This window comes from Lacerta agilis, chromosome 3 (genome assembly GCF_009819535.1).
Source record: "Lacerta agilis isolate rLacAgi1 chromosome 3, rLacAgi1.pri, whole genome shotgun sequence".
Lineage (NCBI taxonomy): Eukaryota > Metazoa > Chordata > Lepidosauria > Squamata > Lacertidae > Lacerta > Lacerta agilis.
Window position 1 is genome coordinate 71,723,231 of NC_046314.1, and position 17,438 is coordinate 71,740,668.

The following is a 17,438-nucleotide window of genomic DNA, read 5'->3' on the forward strand; positions in this document are numbered from 1 at the left end:
TCCACATGCTCATTTGATGCACTATGGATGCAATCCTATACTTGTTACACTAGATGAGAGGTAATGTGATATATTGGAAGCCCAACTATGCCTGCACAACACTAGATGACAGATATAGCTGCACAAAGCCTCATATATAATGGTGGGGCACTCTGTCAATGCAGATGTAGCATTGATGAATAATGTTAAAGATGGAATAGCTAAAATAGGCTACAGTCATGCTTAGAATAGTGGAGGCACAGGGGAAGGAACTATTTGGAAATAGTTTGCATAAAGCATTTTGCCTCCAGAAAATCTGAGGAAATTGCTAACATATCTCACCTTGGGATGAGACACAAACATCAAACAACAAACTTGGCTTCACCTTCACTTTTTCTATTATTCTTTCCATTTTCTTCACTACAGTATTCCTTTCACAATATCCATTCATTTAGGTACACTGAAATGCCCAGTTATGAAAGTACTATTGCTGCATGCATATTTTACTCAGCCTAGAAAAGAGTTTCCTGAACTTTTATCTATTTCATGCGTCAAAACATCTGGGCTCCAAATGTGTCATTGAAATCCTGTTTCCTTTGTTTCCTGTGACTGAACATTGACACTGTTGTCTCTGGGATTGCTTTCAGTGACCTAATCCAAAATTATTTGTTGTAAGATAAAGTAAAATGTATTTTTGAATTTTATCATATTACAGTTTACATTTTAAAGATTTTAAAGCAACACAGCAAATTAAAAACAATTTCAGCTAACAATTTAAAAAGCTTTTGCAGTGGTGATGCCAAAATAGTGGAAAGGCTTCATAAAGATATACTAGGTCCCTTTCCTTTTCTGTTGAGATCTTTTCTTAATACCTTTTTATTTCAGAATTCCCATGTTTAATAATTTCCCCCCTTTAAATAGGCTAGGGAATTTCAAGTAGAAAAACAGGGCCAAACGTAAACAAATTAAACTTGGATGACATGGTACCACATTCAACTACCGGTACTTTAAATAATACAGTATACAGATCTTTTCACTTGCCTTTCCTTGGACAGCTGCTGCCAAATTAGGCAGTCCTTGGCTAGTAGAACAATGGCATGGCTCAGTCTAATTTATAAGGAAGTTTCTCACATCCTAATTGTGGGATTAGTCAGCAAATGTGACAGTGTCCACGTGGTAGATGATGCAACATGATATCTTTAAAAGAAAAGAAAGAAAGTTGGGTCCTGCTTCACACACTTACAACTGAACGATTCAGAGTCCCACTTGCCCTTTTATTTCCCTGAAGCAGATGTAAATGCTTCTCTTCTACAATTTTAGTTGGAACACTGCATGTTGCTTTGTCAAAGGCAACATACTTTAATTTCTTACCCACAGCATGCCCTGCTTCAAACACTCCCTTCTAATGGAACAGTCAGCTTGGAATAATCCTCTTTCTCCCAGTACCATTCATTCATTCATTTAGCATTATTTGTTTGGTTGGTTTGTTTGATTATTTATTTATATTAGTTTTTAATGTATTGTTTATTTATTCACAGATCAATACTCAAGGTATAATGCATATATAACATTACCCATATGCACACAGGCAACACCTGTTTTATTTTATTTCTCCCCCCCCCCATCCCAACTTCTAAAGGAATCCTTGCTAAAGGAAAGTAGCTACTCACTTACCACCTTCATGTGTTTTTGGTACCATTACATCTAATTTATATTCCTCCCCTCATCCCCTTTTGATTTACCTCAGATATGCCCAACTGAAGAATTTTTTTATCAGTGTTGCATGCCCCTCTGCTGAAGAGAAAGAGCTGCTATCCCTGCACAGGATAACACCTTAGAGATTAATCTTCCCCAACCTGGTGCCCTGCAGATGTGGCTGGATCAGATGAGTTTCTAGTCCAAATTATCTTGAGGGTGTGAAGGTTAAGGAAGGTTGCCCTATATATTATTTTATTTTGTCCTTACTGTGGGTATTTTTTTAAGCAATAAAAAACAACACGTGAGCCACCTTGTTGAAACGTAACAAATAATAGTAAGAAAAGATTTCACATTCACATTCCCCGCCCTCACAGCTCTTAATTTACCTCAGACCCGTGATTCCTAACGTGGGGCACAGGCCCCACATGGGGGCAATTTGATTTTTAAGGGGGGCAATTCGAGAATGAATTATTAACAGTTAATGGCCTTTTAGGTTTCCTCCACGTGAACAGTTCACTTTTTGAATAGTAAGAATTGTATGTCGCGGGGGGGATCAGGATTTTAGAGATGCTTAGGTGAGGCATGGCCAAAAAAAAAAAAGGTTTGGAACCCCTGCCTTAGAACAAACTGCCTTATTTATTTATTTACGACAGCTCTTAATTTACCTTGGACCAAACTGCCTTTCCCTTCTTTTTTTAAACTGCACTCTCTTGCTAAGCTATTCCTTTTCAGCAGCCCCGAATAATCCCCCTTCCTCTTTCCTCCGCTTTATGACTAGCTGAAGAAAGCGAACCCCTCCCGGGCATCGCCGCCGCCGCCGCCGCCGCGCACTCTCAGAAGTGTTTCGGGTACCATTTTGCGTCTATTGTGCCTTCTTCTCGGCCGCTCATCTCCGCCCGCCCTGAGCCCGCCTCTTTCTCCCTTTCACGCCCTGTCCCTGTTGCGAGGGCGGGCCGAGCGGGGCCGGCAGAAGGGAGGCGGGCCTCGAGCAGAGCCGAACAGAAGAGAGCCTTTCTCTGCGAGGGAAGGAGGCGGAGGCGGCTCTTGTTTTCTTCGCGGCAGACTTAGCTCAGCTGGGCTGAGGTGACCGGCTGGCCGCCTTGCCCCGCCGGATGCCATGAGTGGGTCGGGGCTGCCAGGAGGCGGCGGCGGGTCTGGGTTGCCTCCTCTGCCGAAGAGCCTGAGCGGCTTGTTGAATTCTTCAAGCGGGATCGGCCCCGGCGGAGCAGGCGGGCGCTGGCGGGACCTGGAGCGGCTCTACGCGCAGAAGTCCCGCATCCAGGACGAGCTGAGCCGCAGCGGAGGCGGCGGAGGGGGAAGGGGATCCCCGCGGCCGCCCAAGCCTCCCAACCTGGACGCCGCTTTGGCCTTGCTGCGGAGAGAGATGGTGAGCACCCGCGAGTTTTTTGCTTTTTTTCGCGTGTTTGTGCTTTTTATTCCGCCCCACCCCCTTTATAAACTGCTCATTTTGAGTCCCGGGACCTGGCACGAGCACATCGCCTCAGTCTGAGCGCGTGCAGAGTTCAATTCCGGCGCGTTTGCAGGCGCCGGGAGGCTGTTGGCGACTTCTGCTCCCCTCGCGTGCATGCCGGTACGATTGCACACGGTGGAAAGGAAACCTTTTGTTTGTGGCATGCAGGATTCGAGTTTTCATCCCAGCTCGCTCCTTGCGCAAAAATGGCAAATGCTCTTCTCTACTGCGATAGCAAGAGGCGGCAGCAGCCCAGCTGCTGGATCTGCTTCCCAAAGGAAGTGAGATTGGCCTCTTTTACGTGGACAGCTGAGGGGGCAAGTCCTAAGTCCCCTTGCCTGTGAGTAAGTACATGGGTGTGGCCAGTGCTTTCCCCCCCTGGGGATACACAGGGATACGCATACCCCCTAAACACTTTGTGGATCTAAGTTTGGCCTCATTGAGGGGCAGTATTTCAATATGAATAGGGAAATGAGAGTACCCCTAAACACTGGGTGTGGCTAGGGGGGCGGCTCCCCCCAATCAATAAAAATAAATAACTGAGGTTCTGCTCCCCCCCCCACAAAAAACCTGGGTATGCCCATCAAGAAGCACCATTCAATTCTGGGGAGATATGGTTAGGATTGTGCAGTAAGACACTTTCCCACCAAGCCCTTACTGTTTACCTGTTGCAGACTCATTTTTTTTTGCTCTCTTCTTACTTTAATAGTGTTTTTAGTTGTAGAGTTTTTAATTCTTGTAAATTGCATTTTGGGCTCCCTCTTAGGTCCGAAAGGCTGTATATACACATTTTTAAGGGATAAAGATTTAAAAATCTATTTTAGATAGATTTAAAAGCGATAAAGGTGGAAACTGGAATGTGTTTTGCTTATTAATCACTATGGCTACCTTAGCTGTGCTGAAGACCTTGGGCAGACCCTGTGGAATTTTTATATTTATTTATTTACCCTTTGAACAGTTGTGAAACTGAGGAGTTCAAATGGAGAATTTCCAGGAGGTAAAGGGTGGTGGGGTGGTGGCTGCCATTCTAAAATGACAAACCCAAAGGATGCACAGAGATAGTTGTGCAATTCTTTGGGCCTCAGCCTGTGATGGTTACCCAAGTTGCAGTTAATGGATGCAAGACCTATCTAGGGATTGTGACTGAAACATTCCTCATGCGAGAGAGAAAAACAAAAAGAAACTCAAAAGTTTGGCAAACTCAAAAACAAAACCTCGATAGCATCTGAAGTATGTCACTATTATCTTCCCCTTTAAAACTCTTTTCTCATTCTGTCCTCCCTTTATTTCCTTCTAAAATAAAGTACAGTACTTAAAAGTTATTTCCTCTAAAAATGATGTTCATTCTTTCAGTTCCTCTACAAATTCTTTTAGTTAGAACTCATTTTTCATTCTGCGCTCCTCTAATCATATTTGCATATTGTACAAGCACACACCTGTTCTTTATATTCACTATTTGGATTAGAAGTGTTTTGTTCTGTTTCAGAAAGTGGAATGTGACTTCTAGTAGGCAGGCTGCTTCTTTCCCACCTTTGACTTGTCTTCTGAAATGTAGGTTAATTGGCTTAATTGGCTTTTACTTTGCACAGGATTGGTACTTGGGCTGTGCAGCAGATTGCTTACAGCAGCAGATTCACATTGGTTTTTAAATGCAACTAAAAACTGAAGTGCTTCAAATATTGTTACACTAGTAGATCATGTAAGCAAACAAAGTGTAGGCTAGTTTCATTTTGAATATCAAGTATGGCTTTTTGTCTTATAAACCTATAAATCAAGTTAAGAATGAATCCTTTCATTGTCCCAGAACAGCTTTTGCAAAACCCACAATCTAAAAGGTTTTCCCATTTTAAGTGGTACACATATGCCTTTAATGAGACAAAAGCTTCAGGTTAAACAAGCAACATTGCCCTTAGTAAAACCTGACTGAATTATTAGGTAAGCAAAACTTTTCCTTTGGATCCGTAACATGAAACTTCCAAAGGCAGCAGATATCTATGCCTGTCTGGCACACCCCTGATTAAGTAATCTGGAGCTATCTTTTTCCTGCTGTAGGAAGGAAGCTGCAATGGTTGACAAGTTTTCATAGAATTAGGATGTCAGCTCATGAATACGCACAGCGTGTGATCACTCTAAATCTGGCTATTTTAAGATGTGATTAAAAGGTATTTTCTCTTTGCAGTACTTGTGGGATAGTGCTGCTGTCAATCTGCACATGGTCCTTGGAAATAGAACATGAAAGCATCATAGCATTGTCTAGCTTGGGCCATATGTGTAGTACGTATAGAGCACTGTAAGTTAGGATCCTGTAAACTCCCTTCAGAAAACAGCAAAGTATCACTTTAAAATAGAGTATTAGAGTCAGACACCTTCTCTTACACATGTCCTCCATTCATAACAGTGATCATAATGTGGCATGCTAATGACACCCTCAGGTTAGCTGCACAAGGAAGAAATCATGTGTGGTGATGGTGAAACATCAATATCACCTTGCCCAACCACAGGTAAGATGCAGAGAGGCAAACACATACTAGAGTGCCCTTATCACTATGAACCACTCTGGTGCGTCCAGTCCAAATCCCATAACTGGGATCCCTGCAGGTACGCTTGCACCATGCACATTGGCTGGAGATCAGCCTTTGCACAGGAAAACATACAGGAAGGATGGGCATTCCTGGCATATCACCCAGCCTCACTTTTGCATGGTGAACCTTTGGCCTCCCCTTGGCAACCGTTCAGCCCCTGATGGGGAAAGAGTGCCTTTGTGAGAAAGAAAAGAGATACTTTGCATGGTAGGAGGAATGAAGATACCAGGTGGTGGCTGTGTAAACACAGTAAGAAGAGCTGGGACAGTGGATTTTAGCTCTCCATTAGCTTCAGTTGGAATGTTTTTAATTTACACACAGCCAAGCTTGGGAAAGATTCGAAAACCTGTTGTTCCTCCTCCTGACACGCTGCCCATTTTTTATCACTGTGCTGGTGGAATTGCACCTCATGAGCCTGGTGCTATGCCAGTGTCAATCCCCATCACCACTGTTTATCATCAGCTAGTGCAAAGAGTCCGACTGGTATTTTGACACCCCTTTCATCTGCAGTACATGGTGCATAGCTTATTACTGTAAGTTTGTGTACTACAGTTTGAAACTGTAGATATTCCTGACTTCACTAATGCCTTTCCTAGTCAGGAGGTGTATTTATGGAATCTGGAGCCTGGCTGTGTGGTTTCTATTTAATGTTGAGATTATATCTCAAAGGTAAAAAACAAACAAACCCTAATTAGATGGTATCACACCCTCCACCATAAATCTTACTTGTATCTTTTGGATAGAAAATGAAATTGTATGTTCTGGTAAGAGATATAAACCCAATTGTTTAGATTGCTTTTCTGATGATACCTAGCCTGCATATTTGTCTTGCTCATCCTTCGCCCACTTTTACTTATAATTCTTAATCTTGCCACCCCCACAAATACCTGCAGTTGTTGTTTACCTATGATTCATTTCTGTTTTCCTTATGAATAACTAGTTGAACTGTAACATGGCTAGCGTTGCATGTTAGTGGGAGGTGAGTGTTTTACTTCGAAGGGCAAATGAGAAGTCATCACTAGATCCACCTTAAGGGAAGAAAAGCAAGCTTAATTTCTTGTACTAATATCATTTTTGAAAGGCAGAATAAAATAATGTGCTATGATCTTTGACAATGCAATGCCTATGCTGCTTTTCTTTCTTTACTTCAGGGGGCGGGGGGAAGCCTGGCATGAGTTGTGTGAAAGGCAAGAATAAATGTGGTGAGGTGTTTGATTATATTCATATTATTTTCCTAAATGTACTTGTGAAAAGCTGCCCGTATAAGATAAAGGTTGTTGCATTGTACGCAGGTTGTACATTGACAATAAAGGTATTATTATTATATGGCTGAAAAACAGAAGTCCTATGGACCAAAAAGTTAAATATATTAAAAGAACATTCATGGCATAGTGCAGAATAATACAAAGTACTCTTGTCTTCCACATTCATTCAACTCTCCATTACTGTGTAGGAAGGAAGGAGGCAGGTAATATATGATGAAGTAAGCCCTGAAAGAAGTTCTGTAAAATGCTCAAAGACTCTTGTTATACCTTGGGCAGTTTCTGTATTTAATTCAAGAATTTAAGCGTTCAGAACAACCTGGCTTTGTACTTCATTCCTGTCCTTTCTTTAAGCTACCCAGATTCTGATGGAGCAGAATGCTCTCTTTTAAAATGCTTGTGTGAAAAGCTGGGAGTAAATAGGATGGAATTGTTGTAATAGCTGGCTGCCCTCCACAAGTGTCATAGCAATCAAGCATCAAACTGAGTGTTCTTCAAGGGGCAGACATGCCCCCCCCTGGATTTTCTGGGCCCATGTGGATTATGTATTTTGCCTTGCTTGCAAAAGAGGGCATACATTTGCATACACTTTGTGTCATACGCAAATTTGTATTCTCTTTTGTGGGGTGGAGGACCATAAGATAAATCGGGGGCCATACAGGAATAACATGTCTGTCCAACAGAATGGGTCGTATCCAGCTGACTGCTTCCATTAGTGCAAATATTTTCCCCTTTCTTTTCCCCTTCCCCACTCCCCAAATTTGCTTTGGGAACCCCCAGAACAGATAGGGGGGTGTAGGGAAAGGAGATGGGCGAGTTCTGGATTTCTATATAAGGAAAGGCATAACCTGTTAAATTGCTGCTTGCCACATAGCTGTTAAAGGCACAAAAGCTCAGTTCTCCCTCCATGCTAACCCTAAACCATGCAAGGAACTCATGTTCCATGATTTGTAAACTACTTATGTTACTGTATATCTGTCATCAATTAATCTTAGGCTAGTAATACCTCACTCAGTACAAGACCAGACATGGTGTTTCAGCTGGTTGGTGGTGGGGTCACAAGAGATTTTAAATTTACAGTTATTTTGGTTCAGATGCCTATTCTTGGGTAAAGATTACATTGTTTTAAAGGAGGAGTGTCTTTTAAGAGCATATGTTACAGCTATTTATTTATACCTAGTAAAAACTACAACAATATTACCAGTCAAGGTGAAACAGCCATCTTTTCTTCTTTTTAAGCAAAAAGGAGCAGTTGATCCCTTGACATGAATATATTCATTTAAGTGTAGCACCTTGCTCTCAAGAATCCCCCCATGAGTGGAAAAGCAATCACCTTCCATGTTGCTGCTACACCTCCCCAGCTTCATTTCTGTAAAAACAGAGGCACACACTTTTAAGAGATTAGAAAACACTGAACTACACTGCAGGGTTGTCATACAGTATTATCTTCTACCTCCCCGCTGTCCAAGCACTATCAGCACAGCAACACGACTTTATTTTTGCAAGGATGCCATAACCCACACTTTCCCAACCTCACCACACCCTCCCCCCAAAGCAATATGGATAGAGTAATGATGGGTTGTATTTATATTTGCATTGGTAGGATTTTTTAATGTTTGCATACTCAGGGAAAAAATAAACTAGAGTTCAAAAGAGAATGGACTCCTTTTTTGCTGGTACTTTTTGCTTTGGGGTAGGCATGTTGTTGCCCAATCACAGCTATGCTAAAATCCTGGATTTCTCAATTATTTTCTTTGTGCAACAACTACTTATTGACCAAGGAAGATGAACAGGCAGCCCCAGAATGAACCAGTCAGTCCCTGGAGAACAGTTGAGTCATACAAGTACTAAAGAAGAAAGACCGCAAGACGGCTACAAAATGAATGTGGAAGTCTTTTCCCATCGACCCTTAATTTCTCAAGAGCACTTGTCAATCAGAGCTCTGTTTCATGCATTGGGTAAAAAAAAAAAAAGAAACACTGAAAGGCAGGAATAGTATCATATCTCACAAAGCGATTGCTTTGAATGGTACCTACACACTTTGCTTCATTATTTTCATTCCACAAGGGCTAGAGACAACCCCTCCCCCAACCAATCAAATGGAAGTGCGGAGCCTGGGCCTGATGCCGCAGTCATCCCTGCACCAGTTTGTCAGAATTTGGTTCTGTTGATTTCCTATGGAGTAGAATTCAAAGCATATCCAGGGGTGGGGGAGAGAACACTGAATGTCTCCTCAATTCATGCTTTCTTTCTCACGAAGTTGCTTCTCTCCAATAGGGACACACTGACTAGAACCTTTCCCCAGGGGAGTAAAACACAAAAAGGAGGGAGTTTCAGTCCCCCTTCTCCCACCAGCCCAAGGTACACCTTAAACTATTTATTTCCCTACTTGATAAGAAATTGGCAGTGACCCACTTCTGACACAGGTCTGTGCTCATCACATCTGGTTTCCCCTTAATGCAGCATCAGCCTATGGTTACACAGATCGTCTGCTATTAAAGAGGGCATGGTAACATGACTTAAGCACCAGGAATGTTTTGCCACGCTGCTTCCTGCATACTCCAGCTTCCCCCACAGCTGTTTCTTCCTTACTTCGGCAGGGTGGAATCTCCCAAGTAATTTAATTATCCTGCTCATATTGTGTAATTGTCAGGTACAACACTGATCTTCTGGGTGAAGTCATTGTGGGGAGCAAAATGTGCAAGCACCAGCATTTTAGAAGTAAAATTAAGCTATAAATACTAATATATGTGTGTGTGTTCTCTTCTACAAGGTTGGTCTCCGGCAGCTAGATATGTCATTGTTATGTCAACTATACTCCCTTTATGAATCAATTCAAGAATATAAAGGTGCCTGCCAAGCTGTATCAAGTGCAGACTGTGCATATGCTCTGGAAAATGGCTTTTTTGATGAAGAGGAGGAATATTTCTAAGAACACAGCCGTTCCCTGGAGTAGAGCTGAGATCATCGGCGTCTAATTGGAACTTAAAGTGCATTCCTGCCTTGTGCTGAAGAAAAGACGCTCTGCTACTTTGCAGCCCATTTATTTCTGGCATGCTGTCAACCCAAGTTACACATTGTGTGAATCCTCCTTTAAGGAAAGCCATGTGCGACAAATTTTAAGGCGTCCTCAAGCATGTTTGACAGGCCATGTCAGTATAATTTGTGAACTGGGTGTTTCCAGTTTGCACATGTTGGAAAATAACTTTCTATTAACTGTTGCTTGGGATGATGCAAGGAAGAAATGACATCTGGAGTGTTCTGACATGTAAAACATTAGTAGTTATAATTATATATGTATTTTGTAAACATTTGAATAGTCTTTGAACTGATGTTTTGACTTTTTAAAAAAAGTTTTGTTAAAAATTCAAAGCAATGAGGACCAACATGTACCTTCTCCAGTACTGTATTAGATAGACTTTTCAAAATCTCAGATACACTTCTAAAAGCCTCTTACCATATTTTTTCCTATCCCAAAGTTTACAGATGTTAGGATTCTTTCCCCAGTGATCCAGTTCACTCTTTCACTCACATAAGTTTTAGCTATTTTAATCCAATCAATTTAAAGTTTTGTAACACTTGGTATATTTTTACACAAATACAGTGAAAGCAAATGGGTCTTCCTTATTGCAAGCTTATATAAGTGTAATTAGATTGCTTATTCAGTGAATAGTAATATAAAGTAAATTTCACACAAATTGAGACCAACAGCAGTATTTTATACTCCTTAATGCTTGGAAGAGAGCTGTGAACTTTTTATCTTATAAATCCAAAGGATGTGTACAAATTATTTGTAGGTTATTCTATGCCGCTTTTTTATACTATTGTAACAGAAAACTCAAGCTTGACCTGTAATTTATTAAACTTTATACCAAACATGGTGTGTGTATGTAAATACATGTAAGTAAAATTATCTAAGTTCAGCCAAACCTGCCCCCTTCACAAATAAAACAGTAACTGCCACCTCAGTCATGTTTTCAGGTTTTGCACAGAGGGTGCTTCCATGAAGGAATTTTCAGGAAACCAGTAAAGTCGTACCTTGGATATCAAACGCCTTGGCTCCCAAACAATCGAAACCTAGAAGTGAGTATTCCAGTTTTTGAATGATTTTTGGAAGTCGAACATCCAGTGTGGCTTCCGATTGGCTGCAGGACGCTCCCACGGCCAATCAGAAGCCGCAGTTTGGTTTTCGAATGGTTCCGGGAGTCAAACGGACTCCGGGAACACATTCTGTTTGAGAACCAAGGTACAACCATACCAGGATGGTCACCTGTGAGACTAGATACAGAGTGAGTCAGTTGCAATGGGACTTAAGTGTAGTTATTTTAATCTGGCTGTAACTTAGAAATTCTTCCTATGTGTAAAGTTGGTGGAATTTGCTTGGCTTTGGCTTTCCACCATGTACACAAAATACATAGCAGCATGAACGCTTGAATAGCTAGTTTAACTAGTGACCCTGGAATCGCCACCAAGTAGGGCCTTTGTTGGTGACAGTGCCCGCATATGGATGCAACCAATGAATTTGTAATAAAGGCACAGCCCTAGTGCAGATTCTTGTATTGCAGACACCACAGTGTCCCCAATCCATCAGTAACTTGGGTAGCAACATGTCCCCAGGGCTACCTGCAGACAGTGGTCTGAATCTCCTTCATGCTTTACACAAGCATTGTTTTGGGGCACAATTCACACAGCAAAGAAGTGGAGCCCAAGCAGCAATGCACTTACGTAACTTCCAGAGTGGTGCACAATCTACCTGGGACAAAGCCTGAAGCTCTATCCAGGGAGAGAATCATAGAATCATAGAGTTGGAAGAGAACACAAGGGCCATCCAGTCCAACCCCCTGCCAAGCAGGAAACACCATCAAATCATTCCTGACAGATGGCTGTCAAGCCTCCGCTTAAAGCCCTCCAAAGAAGGAGACTCCACCACACTCCTTGGCTGCAAATTGCACTGTCGAACAGCTCTTACTGTCTTGTCAAGTAACCAGAGAGAGGTGCAATAGCAACTGTAGACACATACTGACGGTAACAACCTCTAGTGGCTTTGCTGCTTGTTGGGAAGCAAGGAATATGCACGCATAGCTGAGCCAATTGGGAAAATTGCTGCATAGACCAATAGCCTATCTGCTGCATTTGGCCCATTCCAACCACGTCAACCCATGTGATGAATCTCCCCACCACCCTTGCTATTTTGCCTGATAGGTGAGCCTTGCTGGATAGCAGTCCACATTTCTCCATACTTCATTCCTCTCTCCCACCCACTCCAACTGCTTCCTGCACTCTTGAAAGCAGCATGCACCTTATTTACACATTCTGAGATAAATGCCCCTTCACAGGGAATCTGCATGTTGTAAGACTGGGTTTGGACCCAATCTAGCTAAGTTTTCTGGATAGCCAAAGGACATTGTGGGATTTAATCACAGAATTGTAGAGTTGGAAGGGGTCCCCCAAGGGTCATCTAGTCCAACCCCCTGCAATGCAGGAATCTCAACTAAAGCATCCATGACAGATGTTTTACATTTACTTACAGGTATTTGTACCTCACTCTTCAACTCTGAAAGGGCTTCCACTTGGGAAATAATACTCTTTCCAGAGTTGTTGATGGGGAATCTGGCAATCTGATGTACTTTACATATGTATATTCAACCAAGCTGCAGGGGGATACAGTCTTTTAACAAGACAGTCTTTTTAGCTAGACTATGTGCCAAGATACACACTTGTTTTCTCAGAAAAGCCTTGAACTTACGCAGGCTTTTGCATTACCAAAGAAAGCAAGGGAACTGTTCTCTTTAATGACATATCTGTAAAACACAAATCCTGCTGTTGAGATTCCTATGAAACTACACAAAGTTCAGATTGCTCAACTTCGTTGTTTTGGTCTGTTTCCACATATATTGAGCATTCTTTGGAGATTCACAAAAACAGCAGGATCTCAGGAAAGCAACAAAATGGCTTCCTGCTGTGGGCTTCCCTCTGTTGTCCAAAAAAAGAAGTCAATATCTCTTGTGTCAATATTTTGAAATGTAGTTAATTTATTTTGGGCAAGCTACAGAGAATTCATTGGGATAAGCTACATTTAATAGCCTTATTATTTTCTTCAGCAGTTTTAAGACTTATGAAGATGTTTTCAATTTAAAAGTATGTAAACACTTCAGTTTTCCTCATGAAGCAAAAATACTACAGGGAAAGTATCATTCAGTGCCAATTTAATGTTCAGTATCACCTAGAAGCCTGCCCCTCCCACCCCACCCCCCACAAAATATTGCTTTTAAGGCTAAAACCCTATTTTTTTCTGGCAAGTAATCCCCATTAAATACAGTGGGGCTTACTTCTGAGTAACATGCATATTTCAGTAGCAGGACAGCAAAGAGGAGGAAACAGCTATGGCTGATGCCAGACTGAGGCCAGGCAAACACCAAGACTTGGAGACCAGTAAACAACTCACTGAGCTGGCTATGCTACCATTTTAATTTTGCATGGGATTCCTGGCAAAGCCAGATGTTGTGCATGTCTTTCTCTTATTCTGGCCTTCCCAGGAGCCCAGTTGAGAGAGAAGAACCTGTCTGTTTTCTCCTCCATTTCTGCAGTGCACAGATGAGTTGTCATGGAATGGCTGGATGCAGAGGAGTTGTGCGCGGAACCCCCCTAGGGAACCCCCAGGGGAAGAAGGCGCCGAGCCAGAGGATTGGTGGTGGGAAGACAATGTGTCGTGAGAGGGAGGAGAAGACTGGGAGGAGCAGTCAGTGGCAGAAGAGGTGACAAGGTTTAGTGAACCCAGGGTTTAGAAGCTGTGGCAGAGAGCAGCTCAGACTGACTCTGAAGTGGAGGCTGGAGGGGAGAGTGGCCAAGAGGGAGAGTAGAGACAGGTTGCTGATGAAATTCTAGGGAGTCTCCCCCTCCTGCTGTGACCTCTCCCTCCTGGTCTCCCAGAACACGCAGAGAAATTAAAAGAGCAGAGATTGATTGTGCACAGACACAGTCTCAGATTGGTTGGGAAATAACCTCGAGAGGAGGGAACTCGGTTCTCGCAACTTCCTCATTGGGGCAAGACTTGCTGGGGAAAAAGTTGCCGGGACCACTAGGCTTGCTCTGTTTTGGTTTCTTTGAATTAAGCATTAACTTACCTGACATGTTTTTTATCGCTGACCTACATCTGACTCCGGCTCCTGACAGTATGTGAATTTTACCTTTATAGTAGGCTAATTTCTATACACATTCATCTCAATCTTCAATCTAAGACAGCAAGAAACATCAGAGTTCAAGGACACATCCCAGGAAAAATACTGGTGGGCTGTTGAGGGGTGTGGCTTGGGGAGAGTCCCAAGGACCTAACAGCCCTGGAAGGCCACATTTGCTTCTGCAGGGCCACCAGCTGTTAGTGGACTGCAGCTCTCATCACTGCTGACCGCTGGTCATGCTGCTTGAGGCTGATAGATCAGCAACATCAGGAGGCCCACAGGTTCCCCACTCCTGGTTTAGTGTTTCATGCAAAACAGGTCAGTGTTAACTATAGTACAAATTAATGTACTAAGGCTGAATTCCTATACAGAACTTGGGAGTGAATCCTTATAAACGCAGGAGGATTATTTCTCAGCAGTCATGCATAGTATTGCACTGCACTTCCCCATATTTGGAAGAAAGTTTCATTGCACTCAGCAAACGTTTTGGAAGGAGATAGTGTTTTGACACCAAATGCTATCTTGTCCCTTTTTGCAAAGTCAAATTTTCAAGATTTAATAATTCATGTTTTATTGTGTTATGACCTCTTGCTTGTATATAAAATGTCTGCTCTTAAGTCTGTGAGGTTTTATTTTGGGCAGGATCCCTCCCTTCCCTCACAAAAATGTTTATTTATCTCACCAGCCCAGTGTCCAAGCACACAGTGCTACCCCTCAAGGGTCAAAGAAACCATTCAGTGGAGTTGAGACGGCTGGCCCATGTGCAGTAATTCAAGGGTTCATTTTAGACTTCCGGAGCTAGGCTCTGTCACAAACAATAATTATGCCTGTCTGAATTGTGCCAGCTATTGCTTAAACTGTTTCGACTGGTTAAACACAAGAGCCTTTTGAATCATTTAGAATCCGGCAGAGCCAGAATGGCTGTATCAAGATTCCAAGAGAAGGAGAAATATATATTTTAAAACCCATCTATGGATCTTTGTGTTCAAATTCATTCAGCCTAGTCACTTCTGATTTAGAATGTACTTAATGGGAATCAAGCTGAAGATTTTAAATTAATCCAGTGAAACTTTGCTAGATTGGTAATTAAAATGACATGTTAGGATATATTAAAGAATGTAAGATTAATACACTTACACTTGGAACTTCTAGTATGGTACTAAAAGCTACCCTTTCAAGAAGCTGAAATGCAGCATAATTGATACAATGCCTTTTATTGAACCAGCTAGTCTATAAACCTGGAAGAAAGGATTTGAACTCCATACTTTGAAGTAAGTTTAGGTGTCCAAAGTGGTGGTGGTAAGGAATAATATACTGATTTATGCCAACAGCAATGCTCTGCCCTTGGAGGAAATTAGGTCACAAGCTTACCCACAAGTTGGCATGCTGGGGGGAAATTCAGCAAACTGATAATTAAACATGGTTTTGCTTCCTGTGCAATTTGGTTTGAGGTGCAATCCTAGGCACACATACATGAAATAAGTTCACCTGAAGTGTGGCTTTAGAGTAAACATAGGTAGGATCAGGCTACAGGGATCCATGTAATTTGTAATTCACTTAACACGTAGCTTTAGATCTTCGGTAGGCAGTGTTGCTTTCAAATGGCAAGTGGTGGGATATTTGAAAGCTCCTCCACTTGCAGTTCCAACACAGAAATGTAGAATGTCAGAGAGGCAGCTAGTAGGCCTGGGTGATGTATCGATATATTGCCCAGGATCTGCCAGTGGTGCTGCTAGCAGAGGGAGTCGGGAGCGGTGGCTGTTTCACCAGCGATATATTGCTGAGTAAAACCGCCATCACACTCTGCCCTCATATGATGCAGAGGGAGAAACAAGCTGTATTGGCGAGGTGCCGATACAGCTTGTTCCTCCCTCTACATCTTTTAACTGCTCAACTGAGGGGTGTGCAGCTGCCCTTACCTCAGCCGAGCAGTTAAAGGAGCCCGCAGCCCGGCGCTGGCTCCTGTGAACTGGCGGCGGGGTGGGGGCTTCATGAAGCTGCTCAGCTGAGGGGCGCGCGGTTGGCTCTGCCTGCTCGCCCGTGAGTGGGGGGAGCTCTGGGGCTGTCTCAGCTGGGGAGGGGGAACCTTCGTGATCCCCAGCTGAGCTACGCAAACAAGCTGTGTTGCCCCAGCCTGAGAGTGCCTGGGTGAAACCAGTTCCCAAGGTGAGAGCTGGGGCCGTTTCACCAGTTGCCTGATGCAGGCCAATGCAGCTTGCTTTTTCAGTGTCATGGTATATTGACAAACCGATGTTTGGCTGGCGATATTGTTGAAAAGCTGGTGTTGCCCGGCCCTAGTGGCTAGATTATAACCTCCTTCTTGACATCTATTTAGAGGGGATTTTTCAAGATGGGGGCTTTCAACTCCCACATCCCACTTAAACAGCAAACCTGCCCACCTCCATATCACTGAGAAACAGCTTTTGAAACTGAACAAAGCTTCAAAAGCAGTTTGAACAGCACATCAGGTCAGGTTAGCATATCTGAAGGTTAAAGATTATACAGGGTCATCACAAGTCCCTTGAAGGATACCAACCGTTTCTTAGATCCCAGCAAAAGCTTTTACAGTTACGTGCCGAGGAGAGATATGACTGGTTGTGATCTTTTACTGTTTGCTTTTATACGGCTTTGTTGTTATCACTGTGTTGTTTAATTTCTTTAAAAGAAGTAGTGCTGTGTACTGTTTTATATATTCTGTTTTGTTCTCTCAAAGATGTAGGCCATGGAAAGTTTCCAGCCCAGCGTGGGGTTGACTGAATTCTGTCCTCAAAGCTGCTGAGGATGGAACAACAGATGGGAGGCTGGGAAGATGCATTTTGTTGGAACTGGCTAGAAGTGGCAGTTTATAATTGGTTTTAAAATATTTTTGACATTTTTAAATAGTTGTTTTTAGCTATTTTAAAGTGATCATTTCATTATTTTATTCTTTTTGTAAATCACTCTTTTTTACAATCAAGTGGAATATAAATGCTATGAAATTAAAAACTTAAAAAAAAATTAATGGCATGGACACAGATTATTGTAGTATGGGCTGTGGATATCCTGTCTACAGAAAAATTCCCTTAAGTTCAGTGGTAAAAAGAGGATTCCTGTGCCACTCTAGATACAGGGACCACCAGGAACATTTAGTCTTTAGCCTAGTCACATGGTTGCCTTTAAGCATAATGGAGAACAGCTGACATTCTTGTCTATGTGAGAAGATCATAGACTCATAGAAGTGCAGAGTTGGAAGTGCTGCACTTGAGAACAACACTGCAATGGGGCAAAA

The 17,438-nt window shown here is 42.5% G+C and overlaps 1 protein-coding gene across 1 annotated transcript; it reads left to right on the plus strand.

The window, feature by feature from the left end:
* Positions 1-2,605: 2,605 nt before the first annotated feature.
* FAM89A (family with sequence similarity 89 member A) lies at positions 2,606-10,855 on the plus strand. Its single transcript, XM_033144244.1, has 2 exons — positions 2,606-3,064; positions 9,766-10,855. The coding sequence occupies exons 1-2, from the start codon at positions 2,795-2,797 to the stop codon at positions 9,922-9,924; spliced, it is 429 nt and encodes a 142-aa protein (XP_033000135.1). The 5' UTR covers positions 2,606-2,794; the 3' UTR covers positions 9,925-10,855.
* Positions 10,856-17,438: the final 6,583 nt, after the last annotated feature.

Coding starts and splice junctions, on each gene's coding strand:
- FAM89A (XM_033144244.1), top strand. CDS start 2,795: ATGAGTGGGTCGGGGCTGCCAGGAGGCGGCGGCGGGTCTGGGTTGCCT. Junction 3,065..9,765: donor CCTTGCTGCGGAGAGAGATG/GTGAGCACCCGC, acceptor CTCTTCTACAAG/GTTGGTCTCCGGCAGCTAGA.